Source organism: Tachyglossus aculeatus, chromosome 21, assembly GCF_015852505.1.
Source record: "Tachyglossus aculeatus isolate mTacAcu1 chromosome 21, mTacAcu1.pri, whole genome shotgun sequence".
NCBI classification, from domain to species: Eukaryota; Metazoa; Chordata; class Mammalia; order Monotremata; family Tachyglossidae; genus Tachyglossus; species Tachyglossus aculeatus.
In genome coordinates, this window is record NC_052086.1 from 19,957,738 (window position 1) to 19,976,030 (window position 18,293).

The 18,293-nt window shown below is 51.7% G+C and overlaps 1 protein-coding gene across 1 annotated transcript in view; it reads left to right on the forward strand.

The window, feature by feature from the left end:
- Positions 1-11,850, forward strand: part of TCN2 (transcobalamin 2) — a 28,045-nt gene extending 16,195 nt beyond the window's left edge. The window contains exons 4-9 of the mRNA XM_038763803.1: positions 1,028-1,186; positions 2,500-2,672; positions 3,390-3,570; positions 3,787-3,937; positions 6,977-7,113; positions 11,044-11,850. Coding sequence (XP_038619731.1) covers positions 1,028-1,186; positions 2,500-2,672; positions 3,390-3,570; positions 3,787-3,937; positions 6,977-7,113; positions 11,044-11,105 — 863 coding nt within the window. The 3' untranslated portion in view covers positions 11,106-11,850. The remainder of the gene's footprint in view (positions 1-1,027; positions 1,187-2,499; positions 2,673-3,389; positions 3,571-3,786; positions 3,938-6,976; positions 7,114-11,043) is intronic.
- Positions 11,851-18,293: the final 6,443 nt, after the last annotated feature.

Sequence of the window (18,293 nt, forward strand, 5' to 3'; positions counted from 1 at the left end):
ACATATCGATTCTATTTATTTTATTTTGTTAGTACGTTTGGTTTTATTCTCTGTCTCCCCCTTCTAGACTGTGAGCCCACTGTTGGGTAGGGACCGTCTCCATATGTTGCCAGCTTGGACTTCCCAAGCGCTTAGTACAGTGCTCTGCACACAGTAAGCACTCAATAAATACGATTGATTGATTAATTGCTTAGAACAGTGCTTGGCACATAGCGCTTGACTAAATCCCATTATTACTATTATTACTTCACTTCTCTGGGCCTCAGTTACTTTATAAAATGGGGATAAGAGTGCGAGCCCCATGTGGGACAGGGACTGTGTCCAACCTGATTAACTTGTACCTACCCCGGTGCTTAGAGCGGTGCTTGGCACATAGTAAGTGCTTAACAAGTACCGTGATTATTAATTATTATTAGGATAGGCCAGACCAGTCCCAGTGGGGCCCAGGGGAAGCACAAACACCCGAAGGAGACAGAAGAGGCCAGAGTGATTGTTGGCAGCGGTTGAGGGATGGCAGAGGAGTTACCAGGAACAGTGAGGCAGCAATGGGGACGGCAGTGAGAGCGGCCAAGTTGTGGAGAACTCTTCCTGTGAGAGATCTGGGGGAGAGCGTCCCTCAGCCTCCACCCTGTTGGATGAGGTCAAAGAGCAGTTGAGAAACGGCAAGAACACAGACTTGGGAGTCAGAGGGTGAGGGGATCTAATCCTGGCTCCGCTGTGTGACCTTGGGCAAGTCATTTCACTCCTCCGTGCCTCAGTTACCTCATCTGTAAAATAGGGGTTGATTAAGGCTGTGAGGCCCACGTGGGGCAGGGACTGTGTCCAACCTGATTAGCTTGTATCTACCGCAGCGCTTAGAACACTGCTTGGCTCATAGTAAGCGCTTAACAAATACCATAATAACTATTACTGTTATAATCAGAGCCTGTCGGAGTGGGAAAAGGAGCTGGGAGGTCGGGCGCCTGGTGGATAACCTTCCCCCACCCCCATCCGCCTCTCCCACCCCGTCTTTCCTTCTTTCTCCTAGGCTATACTCCCAGGCCCCATGTTCCCAAGAGCTGTTTCCGCACCAACTACTACCAGTACAGCCTGGGGGTCTTGGCCTTGTGTGTCCACGGCAAAGTGGTGCCAGACCACGTTGTTGAACAGCTCCTACGTGAAGTGGAGCATTGCCAGCACTCTGTGGGTGAGCACGGGCCCGGCAACTGGGTGGCGGCTACTGCTTGCGGTGACCGGAGGGGACCTGGGATCGGCTCCGCGTGGCTCTCCGAGCCGCAGGACCTCCTTTCCCCAGAAACCTGAGGGAGACTGGTGGCCCGGTGGCCAGTCTTTCTTTTGACTCTTTGGCTCCTAGGTTCCGGTCCCCCCTCTACTCCGTGCCGCAAAGGTGGAACCTCTGAGGTGGAGCACACCTAGGTGTGGTCTAGAAACCAGGGAGAGAGCGGGCATTCTTGGCCATTCCAAGGAATAGCCAGAGCCACGCTCCACCATGTTTATGGTTCTGATCTGGAGCTTGCTCTCCCATCAGGACTGCTAAATGTGGCCTAATGGGTAGAGCACGGGCCCGGGAGTCAGAAGGACCTGGGTTCTAATCCCGGCTCTGCCACTTATCAGCTGTGTGACTTTGGGCACGTCACTTGACTTCTCTGTGCCTCAGTTCCCTCATCTGGAAAATGGGGATTAAGACTGTGAGCCCAATGTAGGACAACCTGATTATCTTGTATCTCCTCCAGCGCATAGAACTAAGCGCTTAACAAATACCAAAATTATTATTATTATTATTATTATTGTTTGGAGAAGTCACTTCATTTCACTGGGCCTCAGTTCTCTCATCTGTAAAATGAAGATTATGACTGTGAGCCCTTCTTGGGACAGGGACTGTGTCCAACCAATTATGTCATACCTACGCCAGTGCTTAGAACAGTGCCTGGCACAAAGAAAGCACTTAACAAATACTGTCTCTGTGTTGCCGACTTGTACTTCCCAAGCGCTTAGTACAGTGCTCTGCACACAGTAAGCACTCAATAAATACGATTGATAATAATAATAATAATGACATTTATTAAGCGCTTACTATATGCAAAGCACTGTTCTAAATGCTGGACAACAAATACCACAATTATTATTATTATCTTTCAGCTCAATCTCCCCCAATCTTCCCCCACCCCTCGCCCCAAACACTCCTATTTGCAGACTCCTTCCCACCCGAGATGGGAAATGAGCAGAGTGGTGAGGAGGGGGGAAAGGGGACTGCCCAGTCTGATCCCTCTTCCTAAGCTGGAGAAAAGCCTTCATTGCAGTCCCTGTGGCCCTGACCCAATGGTGATCCCTGTCCACCCCCCAACGGTGTCCATTCCATTCCCGGGTTGGAGATGCCCCCAGGGAGTCCCCAGGGAGGGTTTGCAGGTGCCTCCGGGTGGATTTTGTAAGTTTTTCTCCATGATCCTCTCCCTCCCGCTCCCGGCTACGTGCCAACCCTCTGCTCTCCTCCCCGCGCAGACACAGTAGCGATGATGGGTTTGGCCTTCATCTGTCTGAAGGGTGCCAACCTCAATCCCAACCTTGACCCCAAGATCGAGGATGCCACCCAGCAGGTGGTAACGAAGATCCTTCAAACCCAGACCCCCGAAGGACATTTTGGGAACCTGTACAGCAGCCCCCTCGCTCTGCAGGTCAGAGAAAATCTGAGGCCTTCCTCTGCAGCCCTACCTTTCGGTGGTTGGGTGTTAGGGGGGAGGTAATGCCCAGGGGGAGGGGAAGGGTGGGCCAGGGGAGGGGTCTCTGGGTGTTTCTTGGCACCTGGTGAGCCCTGAGTCTGGGGCCGCCAGAGAAGCAGCATGGCTTAGTGGATAGAACTCAGGCCCGGGAGCCAGGAGGTCATGGATTCTAATCCCGGCTCTTCCACTTGTCTGCTCCGTGACCTTAGGCAAGTCGCTTCGCTTCTCTGTGCCTCAGTTCTCTCATCTGTAAAAGGGGGGATGAGACTGCGAACCCCTCATGGGGCAAGGACTGCGTCCAACTCAATTTGCTTGTATCCACCCCAGGCTTAGTTCAGTGCCTGGCACACAGTAAGAATATGGCTTAAAAAATGATGGCTTAAAAATAGCGTCATTGTTCCGTAAAGCCCTCTGGTTCACGGCGGTCTGTCTCCCCTGGCCAAACTGTCAGCTCCTCGAGGGCAGGGACCGGCCTACCAACCGTAGTGCACTCTCCCAAGCGCTTAATGTAGTGCTCTGCACACGGTAAGCACACAATAAATACCTTTGAGTGATCTAGGAGCAGAGGGTGGGCTGGGGTTTTCCCCATTTCCCCACCTCTGGTCGAGTCTGGAGGGAAAGAGCCTAGGCTCCATCGGTCAGCACGTCCCTCCGGCCTCCTCGGCCTCGTAGGTCCTGATGGCCGCGGAGGTGAAAGACGAAGAGTCGGCCTGCGAGAGAGCTGGGATGGCTCTAGTGAGGAGCCTGCGGGACGGCGATTTCCAGAACCCCGTCACCCTGTCTCAGCTGCTGCCTGTCTTGCACCACAAGACTTATCTGGATCTGATCCCCTTTGACTGCTCAAAGGAGAAAGGTCAGAGGGCTGGGAGGGTGGCTGTCCAGAGAGGGGCCGGGTGGCGGGGGTCTCGGCCTCTCCGGCGGCCGCTCCTTCCGTCTCTCCCCAGGGAAAGCAGCCGATCTCTAAGGAAACGGGAAAGGAATGGAAGGCGGTGGAGGGAAAGAGCTCATGGGGCTCACCGAAACTCCCTCCGGGTGTTGTTTCCCTCGCCCGCACGGACACGCTGGTCAGTGACCGTGAAGGTCCATTTGAAGATAAAGAATGACCTGCGCGAACCGAAGATGACCGCCTCCGGGCACCGGCACAGCTTCACGATCACGGTCCCCTCCGGGGCCTTCCTGGTGGACGTGCTGAAGAAGGCCGAGGAGCTGGGAAAACTGACGTGAGACATTCCTCCTGCGGCTACTCGAGGGGTTACGCTGATCCCGGGGACCTCTGATACTCCAATGCCAGCATTCAGGAGAAACCCATGGTGGAGCTCGGCAGCGGGGCGGAGTGGATAGAGAAGGTCATGAGTTCTAATCCCAGCTCTGCCACCTGTCTGCCGCGTGACTTTGGGCAAGTCACTTCACTTCTCTGTGCCTCAGTTCCCTCTTCTGTCAAATGGGGATTGAGATTGTGAGCCCTGCGTGAGACGGGGACTGTGTCCGACCCGATTTGCTTGCATTCACCCCGGTGCTTAGTTCAGTGCCTGGAACATAGTAAGTGCTTAATGCTTTCCACACAATAAGCACTCAAATGCCATTTAGGGAAAAAAAAATAGGGACCACTTTCCGGGGACAGGTGGAGGACAGAGAGGGTCTGTGGTGCCCAGTTTGTTAAAGTCAATCAATAAATTGTATTTGAGTGCTTGCTATGTGCAGAGCACTATACTAAACACTTGGGAAGGTACAATATAACCAAGTTGATAGACGTTTTTCCTGTCCACAAGGAGTTTAAAGAGAAGGAGATAAACATTAAAATCAATTACAGACATCACATTATGCTATATGCCCGGGATAATGCACGATGTCATGGGCTAACAGAAAAGGATTTTTTTATTCTTTCACTGCCAGGGTGGTGGGAAGTGGCCTTAGGCTTCATAGGGCTACGCTAATAATAATAATGGTCAGTGTCTGTGGCCATTGTTGTCTGGCTGTTGGTTTGTTTTTTCAAGACAATAATGATGGTATTTTTTAAGCGCTTACTATGTGCAAAGCACTGTTCTAAGCATTTGGGAGGTTACAAGGTTATCAGGTTGTCCCACGGTTTGGGGGGGAGCTCACAGTCTTAATCCCCATTTTACAGATGAGGTCACTGAGGCCCAGAGAAGTTAAGTGACTTGCCCGAAGTCACACAGTAACTGAGGCACAGAGAAGTTAAGTGACTTGCCCAAAGTCACACAGCTGGGATTCGAACCCATGACCTCTGACTCCAAAGCCCGGGCTCTTTCCACTGAGCCAAGCTGCTTCTCTAGATGTATTTTCCACTCACAAGACTCCTCTGTTTTTCCTTTTTTTTATGGTATTTAAGCGCTTACTATGTGTCAAGCACTGTTCTAAGTGCTGGGGTAGATACAAGTAAACTAGGTGGGACTCAGTCTCTGTCCAGCATGGGGCTCACAGTCTCAGTAGGAGGGAGGACCAGAGACCTGAGGTACAAGAAAGTTAAGTGACTTGCACAAGGTCACACATCAAACTATTGACAGAGCTGGGATTCGAATCCAGGTCCTCCGACTCCCAGGCCTGTGCTGTTCCCGCTAGGCCCCCCTTTTTCTGTAGGATCCTTCGATAACTTCCCCTCCCTCTTGGAGGGCTTCTCAAATAAAATGGAATTTCTCTTGACAGGAGTCAGGCCTTGAGAAGCAGCGTTGCCTCAGGGAAGCAGCGTGGCTCAGTGGAAAGAGCGAGGGCTTGGGAGTCAGAGGTCATGGGTTCAAATCCCAACTCCGCCAATTGCCAGCTGTGTGACTGTGGGCAAGTCACTTAACTTCTCTGTGCCTTGGTTACCGCATATGTAAAATGGGGATTAAGACTGTGAGCCTCAAGTGGGACAATCTGATCACCTTGTAGCCCCCCCAGCGCTTAGAACAGTGCTTTGCACATAATAAGCGCTTAACAAATACCACCATTATTATTATAGAGCACAGGCCTGAGAGTCAGAAGGACCTGGGTTCTAATCCCCACACTGCCACTTGTCTGCTGTGTGACCTTGTGTGACCAAGTTGCTTAACTTCTCTGTGCCTCAGTGACCTCATCTGTAAAATTCATTCATTCAATTGTATTTATTAAGCGCTCACTGTGTGTAGAGCACTGTGCTAAGCACTTGGGAAAGTATAACACCACAATAAACAGTGATGTTCCCTGCCCACAATGAGCTCACAGTCTAGAGCGGGGGAGACAGATATCAATACAAATTGATGATGATGGTGTTGGTATTTGTTAAGCACTTACTATGTGCCAAGCGCTGTTCTAAGCGCTGGGGTTGATACAAGGTAATGAGGTTGTCCCATGTGGGGCTCTCAGTCTTCATCCCCATTTTACAGATAATAATAATAATGCTGGTATTTGTTAAGCGCTTACTATGTGCCAAGCACTGTTCTAAGCACTGGGGTAGATACAAGGTAATCAGGTTATCCCACATGGGGCTCATAGTCTTCATCCCCATTTTACAGCTGAGGTCACTGAGGCACAGAGCAGTGAAGTGACTTGCCCAAAGTCACACAGCTGTTAAGTGGCGGAGCCGGGATTAGAACCCACAACCTCTGACTCCCAAGCCTACGCTCTTTCCGTTAAGCCACGCTGTTTCTCTCATAAAATGAAATTAAAATTAAATTAAAATGACAGATATAATGGGGATTAAGGCTGTGAGGCCCCATGCTGGACAGGGACTGTGTCCATCCTGATTAATTGTATCGCATCCCAGGGCTAGTACGGTGTCTGGCTTACAGTAAGCCCTTAATAATAATAATAATGGCACTTATTAAGTGCTTACTATGTGCAAAGCACTGTTCTAAGCATTGGGGAGGTTACAAGGTGATCAGGTTGTCCCTCGTGGGGCTCACAGTCTTAATCCCCATTTTACAGATGAGGTCACTGAGGCACAGAGAAGTTATTATTATTATCATTATTATTATTAAGCGACTTGCCCAAAGTCACACAGCTGACAAGGGGCGGAGCCGGGATTTGATCCCATGACCTCTGACTCCAAAGCCCGTGCTCTTCCCACTGAGCCACGCTGCTTCTCTTCTGTGTCCTTAACCACAACAACAACAAAAATCCTCCGTCTCCACTCTTTTTTTCTTTACAACCCGGAGTCTATCCCTCTCTTCCTCCTTGGATCTCTAGAACGTAAGAAGTCAGTGTGTCGAGGGGAATGGCAGGGGAGGAAGAAAACTATCACTCCGGTTTCCAGCTCACTCTGGTCCCCTTCTCTTCGCTAGGTATGAAACGCAGCACACCCTGTCTGGCCCCTTCCTGACCACAGTGGAAGGGGTGAAAGCGGAGGACCACGAATATTGGCAGCTTCTCAGAGCCTCAGGCCCGGACCAGAACCAAGGGGTCACTCCTCTGCTCCAAGGTGAGTCCAGGGAAACTTCTCTCTCCCAGCCCCTTGTCCCTGAATGATTTTGGCCAAGGGCGAGGAGAATTCCGGGCCCTGCCAGCATCACGACATCACCCGTTAAAGCAGCAACCACCGCATCATTCCTCCCCCGGCTTCCCATGGGAAGCTCCGACCTCTGCTCAGCTGAACCTTGCCCAGGTCTTACTCAGGGGCCCGGTCAAGCCAGGTCAAGCCCTAGCAGTTATGGTTCTGATTCCGGCCCATCGCCCGGCAGGGCCTTACACAACTTCTAATAATAATAATGGCATTTATTAAGCGCTTACTATGTGCAAAGCACTGTTCTAAGCGCCAGGGTGGTTACAAGGTGATCAGGTTGTCCCGTGGGGGGCTCGCAGTCTTCATCCCCATTTGACAGATGAGGGAACTGAGGCCCAGAGAAGTGAAGTGACTTGCCCGAAGTCACACAGCTGACAATTGGTGGAGCCGGGATTTGAACCCATGACCTCTGACTCCAAAGCCCGGGCTCTTTCCACTGAGCCACGCTGCTTCTAGGGCCTGGGCTTTGTAGAGGCCCATTTGTGCTGAAGTGTTATCTGGTACTGCTAAGCCTCTCCCCACGAGTAACAGTGCCACAGTCCCTGCCCCTACTACAGTCATTCATTCAGTCATATTTATGGAGCACTTACCCTGCGCAGAGCACTGTACTAATGATGATGATGATGATGGCATTTATTAAGCGCTTACTATGTGCAAAGCACTGTTCTAAGTGCTGGGGAGGTTACAAGGTGATCAGGTTGTCCCACGGGGGCTCACAGTCTTAATCCCCATTTTGCAGATGAGGTCACTGAGGCCCAGAGAAGTGAAGTGACTTTCCCAAAGTCACACAGCTGACAATTGGCAGAGCTGGGATTTGAACCCATGACCTCTGACTTCAAAGCCTGGGCTCTTTTCCACTGAGCCACGCTGCTTCTCTAAGCGCTTGGAAAGTACAGTTTGGCCACAGAGATAATCCCTGCCCAAACACGGGCTCACAGTCTAATAATAATAATGATGATGATGGCATTTGTTAAGCACTTATTATGTGCAAAGCACTGTTGTAAGTGCTGGGGGGATACCAGGTGATCAGGTTGTCGCACGTGGGGCTCACAGTCGTCATCACCATCTTACAGATGAGGTAACTGAGGCTCAGAGAAGTTAAGTGACTTTCCCAAGGTCACACAGCAGACATGTGGCAGAGCCGGAATCATCATCATCATCATCAATCGTATTTATTGAGTGCTTACTATGTGCAGAGCACTGTACTAAGCGCTTGGGAAGTACAAATTGGCAACATATAGAGACAGTCCCTACCCAACAGTGGGCTCACAGTCTAAAAGGGGGAGACAGAGAACAAAACCAAACATACTAACAAAATAAAATAAATAGAATAGATCTGTACAAATAAAATAAATAAATAAATAAATAGAATTAAAAATATGTACAAGCATATATACATATATACAGGAATTAGAACCCATGACCTCTGACTCCCAAGCCCTTGCTTTTTCCACTGAGCCACGCTAGTCTAGAGAGCGCAAGCCGCAGCCCCTGCCCACGCCAAGCTGGGTGATGGCAGAAGAGTCCTGCATGGGTCCGATATTATCGACTGAAGCCACCTGGCTCAGGTCTGGAACGAAGCAGCGTGACTCAGTGGAAAGAGCCCGGGTTTGGGAGTCAGAGGTCATGGGTTCTAATCCCGACTCCCCCACTTGTCAGCTGTGGGACTTTGGACAAGTCACTTCACTTCTCTGGGCCTCAGTTACCTCATCTGGAAAATGGGGAGCAAGACTGTGAGCCCCAAGTGGGACAATCTGATCACCTTGTATCTATCCCAGAGCTTAGAACAATGCTCGGCACATAGTAAACGCTTTAGCAAATGCCATCATTCATCATCATCATCATCATCATCATCAATCGTATTTATTGAGCGCTTACTATGTGCAGAGCACTGTACTAAGCGCTTGGGAAGTACAAATTGGCAACATATAGAGACAGTCCCTACCCAACAGTGGGCTCACAGTCTAAAAGGGGGAGACAGAGAACAAAACCAAACATACTAACAAAATAAAATAAAATATAAAATAAAATAAAATAAAATAAAATTATTATTATTATTATTATTATTATTATTCAGCTGAGGGAGCCCAGGGTCTGAGCCTGGCCTAGGTCTAGTTGGGTTGGGGAAAAGGGTTTGAGCCCCACTTCCAGACAGGAAGTGCCGGCAGTCCTCAGTCTGGATGCACATAATGATAATAATTGTATTTTTTTTAAGGGCTTACTACCGTGTGCCAAGCACCATACTAAGCACTGGGGTAAATATAAGATAATCAGATCAGACACAGTCTCTCTCCCACATGGGGCTTACAGATTAAGCAGCATGGCTCAGTGGAAAGAGCCCGGGCTTGGGAGTCAGAGGTCATGGGTTCTAATCCCGGCTCTGCCACTTCTCAGCTGTGTGACTTTGGGCAAGTCACTTCACTTCTCTGGGCCTCAGTTCCCTCATCTGTAAAATGGGGATGAAGATTGTGAGCCCCACGTGGGACAACCTTGATTACCTTGTATCCCCCCAGTGCTTAGAACAGTGGTTGGCACATAGCAAGCGCTTAACAAATACCAACATTATTATTATTATTAAAGGGGAGGAAGAACACGCATTGAATATCGATTTTACAGATGAGGAAACTGAAGCACAGAGAAGTGGCAAACCCAAGGTCACACTGCAGAAGAAATTTATTTGATTGTCTGTCTCCCCCTCTAGACGCAGCGTGGCTCAGTGGAAAGAGCCCGGGCTTTGGAGTCAGAGGTCATGGGTTCAAATCCCGGCTCTGCCACTTGTCAGCTGTGTGACTTTGGGCAAGTCACTTAACTTCTCTGCGCCTCAGTTACCTCACCTGAAAAATGGGGATTAAGACTGTGAGCCCCCGTGGGACAACGTGATCGCCTTGTAACCTTCCCAGCGCTTAGAACAGTGCTTTGCACATAGTAAGTGCTTAATAAATGCCATTATTATTATTATTATTAGACTGTAAGCTCCTATTTCATTCATTCACTTATATTTATTGAGCGCTTACTGTGTACAGAGCACTGTACTAAGTGCTTGGGAAGTACAAGTTGGCAGCATATAGAGATGGTCCCTACCCAACAGTGGGCTCACAGTCTTGGCCACCAACTCTGTTGTATTATATTCTCCCACACGCTTAATACAGGGCTCTGCACACAGTAAGTGCTCAGTATCATCATCATCATCAATCGTATTTATTGAGCGCTTACTGTGTGCAGAGCACTGTACTAAGCACTTGGGAAGTACAAATCAGCGATATGTAGAGATGGTTCCTACCCCATAACGGACTCACAGTCTAGAATAATAATAATAATAATAATAATAATAATAATAATAATAATAATGGCATTTATTAAGCACTTACTACGTGCAAAGCACTGTTCTCAAGCACTGGGGAGGTTACAAGGTGATCAGGTTGTCCCTCGTGGGGCTCACAGTCTTAATCCCCATTTTACAGATGAGGTCACTGAGGCACAGAGAAGTGAAGTGACTTGCCCAAAGTCACACAGCTGACAAGGGGCGTAGCCGGGATTTGAACCCATGACCTCTGACTCCAAAGCCCGTGCTCTTTCCACTGAGCCACGCTGCTTCTCTAGAGCAGCTTCTCTAAATCTCTAGAAGATAGGGACTGTGCCCAATCTGATTTGCCCGTATCCAGCCCAGCACTTAGTACAGTGCATGGACGTAGTAAGCAGTTAATAAATACCACAATTATTATTATTACTATTACTTCAAGACCCTGCCCCTTGGAGAGCAGGTACTGCCCGTGTCCCCCCCCCCCCCGAGCCTGGGGATCTGGGAGTGTCACCTGCTCTGCTCACCGTCGAGGGGGCTTCTCGTCGTAGGTGTGGCTGACTACCGGCTCAAGGATGAAGAGGTCATCATCCTGCAGCTGAGTAAGTGGTAGGGAGGCCACCACGCTCCCCTTCCTAGGCCGTCCTGAGCCACGGCCTGCGTCTTCCTCGTGCCTCTGTTCTCCTTCCTTCTCCCCGGAAGACTGTGGCCTGGGCCGGCAAGCACTCCTGGACCCCTCCGCCTCCTCATCCTTCCCCCGAAAGCCGTCTTTCCCGAGCCGTCGGCCCTGAAAGCAATTCTGGTGGCTGTTAGGAGGGAGGGGAAGGAGGCCGGTGAGCCATGGCGCGACGACTGGGGTTTGGAGGACGTCCGCGACTTCCTATCCCGTGGCTGCAGCTGTTAGCTCGGAGGTGGGAGTTGGGAAGCAGCGGACAGTTGATCCTCCCATCCCAAGAACACCTTGAGGCCTCTGGCTCGGGTTTGAACTGTACTGGGGCTTCCAAACCTTTCCCTGGCAGATCATATTGCCTCCTGGAAGGGAAGAGTCAGGTTTAGATGTTAACTGCCCCGCAGATTTCCTCCAGGGAGAGGAGATGTAGTAGCTCTTAGCTCTGACCCAATGCTTCGGTGAGCCCCTCCGACCACCTTGCTACTTGTGCGCGCGCAGCAATTTGCTTAAAATGAGACTTTGATTTCTCTTTTCTCACACGGGCCCTTGCTCCCCTACATCTGGAATTCTGGAAAAGTCTGCTCTTCCTCTTACTTAAGGCAGCTTGTTCAGGCCCCGCCGTCAGGGGCAGACAATGAATGCTGTTGATGCTTGGATCAGAAGTGATTAAAGCAGTGATTTTCAAGAACTCTACTGGCCCGTTGTTTTGAATTCACTGTGTAGGTGCCTTGAGTCCCGTCTCAGTGGGGAGGACTCAGCAACGGCGTTGGAAGCCAGTGGGTGCAATGCGCTGGGGCGGAAAGGGGGTGAGACCTTGATGGGTGATGGGGGAGATGCCCTCAGCCCCACTGTCTGCCCTCTTTCTGGTCATCAGCAGCCTTGGCCCCCCCCTTCTCACTGTACCTCAATGTCACTGCCAACCTCTCACCCACATCCTGCTCCTGGCTGGGATCACCCTTCTTCCTCATATCAGACAATTACTCTCCCCCCACTTCAAAGCCATATTAAAGGCATATCTCTTCCCTAAGCCCTCCTTTCCTCTTCTCCCACTTCCCTTCTGTGTCTCCCTGACTTGCTCCCTTTATTCATCACCCTTTAAGAGAAGCAGCGTGGCTCAGTGGAAAAAGCGTGGGCTTTAGAGTCAGAGGTCATGGGTTCGAATCCTGACTCCGCCACATGTCTGCTGTGTGACAATGGGCAAGTCACTTACTTTCTCTGAGCTTCAGGTACCTCATCTGTAAAATGGGGATTAAGACTGTGAGCCCCACGTGAGACTGTGAGCCCACTGTTGGGGAGGGACTGTCTCTATATGTTGCCAATTTGTACTTCCCAAGCGCTTAGTACAGTGCTCTACACATAGTAAGCACTCAATAAATGCAATTGATGATGATGATGATGATGACAACCTGATCACCTTCTATCTCCCCAGAGCTTAGAACAGTGCTTTGCACATAGTAAGCACTTAAAAAATGCCATTATTCAGCGCTTAGAACAGTGCTTCGCACATAGTAAGCGCTTAATAAATGCCATTTTTATTATTATTATTATCACCCCCCCGCTCCACCGCCTGCCCCACAGCATTTATGTACAAATCCAAAAGTTTATTTATTTATATTAATGTCTGCCTCCCCCAACTCTAGACTTTAAGCTCATTGTTGGGTAGGGATTGTCTCTATCTGTTGCCGACTTGTACTTTCCAAGCGCTTAGTACAGTGCTCTGCACACATTAAGCGCTCAGTAAATACGATTGAATGAATGAATGAATGAGCAGGGAATGGGTCTGTTTATTGTTATATTGTACTCTCCCAAGTGCTTAGTACAGTGCTCTGCACACAGGCAGTGCTCAATAAATACGACTGGGTGACTCTCCCGTTTCTCTCTGCTCTGAGGCCCTGGGCTCTGGTCGGTGGCGTTGTCTTCAGTGCCTGGCTCCCCAACCTGGAAAATCTGCTTGCCTCTGGGGTGGCAGGGGCTGCCAGTGCTGCACAGTTAGAAACTTTTTTTACTCTCGGCCCTGGTAAGTGGGATGTGCTAGGAGACTACAACAGGGACCAAGGATCAGAGGAATGCGGCATCTGTCCTCTGCTTTCTCAAAGTATTTGTTTTAAAATTTTTTCTGAACCCCATTTTCCCCTTCTATAAAATGGGGCTAAAATAGATTTCAATGTTCTTCGAGGGGAGGGATTAGGTCGACTGGCTCTATTGTATTTTCCCCAGTACTCAGTGCTTAGTAGAGTGCTCTGCACAGAGTACGTGCCCAGTACTATACTATTATTGATTTAGTTCCTTAATGCCATTACTGGATAACGAGCAGGAATGCCTCAATCAGTAGTGGTATTTATTGAGCACTGATAGTGTGCAGAGCACTGTCCTAAGCGCTTGGGAAGTCCAAGTTGGCAACATACAGAGACGGTCCCTACCCAACAGCGGGCTCACAGTCTAGAAGGGGGAGACAGACAACAAAACAAAACATATTAACAAAATAAAATAAATAGAATAAATATGTACAAATAAAATAGAGTAATAAATACATACAAACAGATATACATATATACAGGTATATACATATATACAAGTATTATTGAGCACTTACTGTGTGCAGAGTCCTGTATTAGGCACTTGGGAAAGTACAGCACAACAATAGAGCAGACGTATTCCCGGCCCACAGTGAGTTTACAGTCTAGTCTAGTGTATAAGAGAAGCAGCGTGGCTCAGTCGAAAGAGCCTGGGCTTTGGAGTTCGAGGTCATGGGTTCAAATCCCAACTCCGCCAGTTGTCAGCCATGTGACTTTGGGCAAGTCACTTCACTTCTCTGTGCCTCAGTTACCTCGTCTGTAAAATGGGGATGAAGACTGCGAGCCCCCCGTGGGATAACCTGATCACCTTGTAACCTCCCCAGCGCTTAGAACAGTGCTTTGCACATAGTAAGCTCTTAATAAATGCCATTATTATTATTAGTAGTAGTAGTACTATAAGTGCTATGGGGCTGAGGGAGGGGTGAATAAAGGGTACAAATCCTTATGCAAAGGAGACGCAGAAGGGAGTGGGAGACGAGGAAATGAGGGGGAAAACAAGTGATACATCACCGTGCCCATCACAAACTCCTCCCATATAATTGGGATCACGGCCTTTGTATTTTCTAAATTGGAGAAGACCGAACTTGAAACTTACCTGGTCCAATTTTGCTCTCTGCAACTTTTGTAAATTCTATCTGAAGTTAAAACTTTTGAACTGCTGTGTGCTTCAAAATATTCTTCCACCAAGTCAGTCGTTGGGTCTGTCTTACAGATATTACTATCAATCAATCAATCAATCAATCGCATTTATTGAGCGCTTACTATGTGCAGAGCACTGTACTAAGCGCTTGGGAAGTACAAATTGGCAACACATAGAGACAGTCCCTACCCAACAGTGGGCTCACAGTCTAAAAGGGGGAGACAGAGAACAGAACCAAACATACCAACAAAATAAAATAAATAGGATAGAAATGTACAAGTAAAATAAATAAATAAATAAATAGATAGAGTAATAAATATGTACAACCATATATACATATATACAGGTGCTGTGGGGAAGGGAAGGAGGTAAGATGGGGGGATGGAGAGGGGGACGAGGGGGAGAGGAAGGAAGGGGCTCAGTCTGGGAAGGCCTCCTGGAGGAGGTGAGCTCTCAGCAGGGCCTTGAAGGGAGGAAGAGAGCTAGCTTGGTGGAGGGACAGAGGGAGGGCATTCCAGGCCCGGGGGATGACGTGGGCCGGGGGTCGACGGCGGTACTTTCTTTACTATGTAAAGAAAGGCTGTGGGGGTGAGAGAGGGTTGAATACCAAGTGTCCAAAGGGTTCTGATCCAGGTGTGCAGATGACGGGAGAGGGATTTGGGGCAATGTGGCTTAATTGGAGGAGTTGTGACTTTAATAAGTCTTTAAAGGTGAGGAGAATGGTGGTCAGAGGTCTATGGAGGAGGAGGGAATTCCAGCCAGAGGGAGGACATGGGATAGGGGTCTACTGTGAGATTGGGGCACAGTGAGCAAGCGGTGCTAGAGGAGCCAAGCGTGCAGGCTGGGCTGTAGTAAGCAGGAGAACTGCAAAGAGTTGAGTTTGAAGCCTGGAGAACAGGGACCCACTGCCTTTTTGGTCCCTCAGTGTGGGAGAGGTCAATACCTCCATAAATCCCCTGGACAATATGGGGCCGGGCTGATGGACTGAGACGGAGCACACTTGTCATCACAATTTAATGAGCGCTTGCTCTGAGCCGGGCATTAAATGAGACGCTGAGAGGACAGACGGAAGGAAATGACAATCGCTTATAATAAAGGCCTTCCTGTCCGAGCTATTAAAGTGGCCACGGAACGCCCGGCTTTAGATCCTCCCGCTCTACACTTGTGAGCTCGTTGTGGGCAGGAATGTGTTTATTATTATAGTGTCCTCTCCCGAGCGCTTAGTAATAATGGTATTTATTAGACGCTTACTATGCCACATGTCCGCTGTGTGACCTTGGGCAAGTCACTTAACTTCTCTGAGCCTCAGTTACCTCATCTGCAAAATGGGGATTGGGACTGTGAGCCCCACGTGGGACAACCTGATCAATCAATCAATCGTATTTATTGAGCGCTTACTGTGTGCAGAGCACTGTACTAAGCGCTTGGGAAGTACAAGTTGGCAACACATAGAGACGGTCCCTACTCAGTGGGCTCACAGTCTAGAAGGGGGGGGGGAGTCTAGAAGGGGGGGAGTGCTTAGAACAGTGCTTTGCACATAGTAAGCGCTCAACAAATGCCATCATCATTATTATTATTATGGGCCAAGCACTGTTCTAAGCGCTGGGGGGATACGAGGTGATCAGGCTGTGTCCCACGTGGGGCTCACAGTCTTAATCCCCTTTTTACAGATGAGGTGACTGAGGCCCAGAGAAGTTAAGTGACTTGCTTTAAACACGGAAGGCGCTCAATAAATCCGAATGAACGAATGGTAGGGAGCCAGGGAAAGGGATGAGTTTCTTTCCCGGCCGGCAGGAGGAGGTGCCCGTTGCAGTTCCTATTTTTTAGCCGCTCTTCGGGGATGAGGGGGCTGGTCCTTGCCGGGATGGAGCTGGGAGGGAAAGAGGGAGGAGCTCGGATTGCTGTGACACCGCTCGAAGCGATTGCCTCATCCCTCTGCAGGGTCCAATTTGGGCGGGACTGGGAGGGATCCCTGGAACAGCTTGGGACTGTGCCACTCCACTAGGCCACGCCGCTTCTGATATTTGAGGGTGGTGAAAGAACTAGTCAGGTAATTATCTAAGCATATTTCTTCAAATGGAATTGGGGGTTGAGAAGAGGGTCTCTGAGCCATTGTCTCGTCCATGAGGGTCGCCTCTTTTAGGGAGAAGGAAGGCAAGGGAGAAGTGGGGCTCTGGCTCCGTATGTTGGCCGAATTCCAGTTCCAGTGGTGGTTTTCCCCCGCCCTTCCCCATCCCGCCCCCGGCCCAGATCGGCCAGGATGCAGGATGCTGTCTTTCCTGGCCTTAAGGGACGGGTGGCGTGATGGGCAGCGCTGCCACTCCCTTGCCCTCTCAACCTCCAAAGTGGCATGGGCCTGGGTCCCCAGAACCGATACTTGGGGGCTCCTGAGGCCCGGGGGTCGAACCAGGTAAAGGGCCTGGCCAAGGGCTAACCAGAGCGGTTGGCACAGGGGTCGGGGGGGGAGAGGTAGGGAGCTGGGTTTTGTTTTTATTTTTCCCAGCTGGAATCCCAGGGGGAGGAAAGGAGGGCAAAGGGGCTTTTTCCGAGGTTGAAGGGCTGGTTAGCCCCGGGCCTGAGGGCCGAGCTGGGCGGGGAGGAGGGGAGGGGCGACGGCCCTGCAAGTGGGCGGAGGCTGAGCGGGCAGCAAACTTTCCCGGAGCGAAAGGAGCGGAGGACGCCCAGCAGGGTGACCGGCCGGAGGGACCGGGTCGGGGCTGGGTGCGGCCCGAGAGGCCGAAGCCAAAGCCGGCGACAGGCCGGGCCCTGGGCCCAGCAGACAAAGCCCCCTGCCCAGCCCGTTGCGGCCGGCTGCCCGGGGGTCTCTGCCCAGCCCTCGGAGGGCCGGGCCCCGCAGGAGGGGAGGCCCCGGGACCGGCAGCCGGACAGGACAGGACCGGACAGGACCAGCAGCCGGACAGCACGGCACAGGACCGGACCAGGTCTCGCTTCGGTGGGGAATCAGGGCCCCCCGCCTCTGCCCGGGGACACTGACCCCCTCAGCTGGGAACCAGGAGCCGGGCAGACCCACCGAGCGGGCCCAGGGCAGCCCAGCCCAGCCCAGCCCGCCGGGAGCCGGGCAGTCACATCGACCGGGCCCAGGCCAGCCCCACTGACCGGGCCCCGGACAGCCTAGCCCACCACAAGCCGGACAGCCCCGCCGACCGGGCCCAGGACAGCCCCACCAACCGGGCCCCACCGACCGGGCCCAGGACAGCCCCGCCAACCAGGCCCCGGGCAGCCCCACCGACCGGGCCCCGGGCAGCCCCACCAACCAGGCCCTACCAGCCGGGCTACGGGCAGCCCCTCCAACCAGGCCCCGGACAGCCCAGCCCACCAGAAGCCGGACAGCCCCACCGACCGGCCCCAGGGCAGCCCTGCCAACCCAGGCAGGCCCACCAACCAGGCCCAGGACAACCCCGCCAACCAGGCCCTACCAGCCGGGCCCCGGGCAGCCCAGCCCACCAGGAGCCGGACAGCCCCACTGACCAGAAGCCGGACATCCCCACCGACCGGCCCCAGGACAGCCCTGCCAGCCCGGGCAGTCCCACCGACCGGGCCCAGGACAGCCCCGCCAACCAGGCCCCGGGCAGCCCCACCAAGCGGGCCCAGGACGGCCCCATCAACCAGGCCCTACTGACTGGGCCCCAGGCAGCCCAGCCCACCAGGCCCCCAACAGCCCCACCGACCGGGCCCAGGACAGCCCTGACTACCCAGGCAGCCCCACCAACCAGGCCCAGGACAGCCCCGCCAACCAGGCCCTACCAACAGGGCCCCGGGCAGCCCAGCCCACCAGGAGCCGGACAGCCCCACTGACCGGGCCCAGGACAGTCCCACCAACCAGGCTCCACCGAGCGGGCCCAGGACAGCCTCTCCAACCAGGAGCCGGACAGCCCCACTGACCGGGCCCAGGAG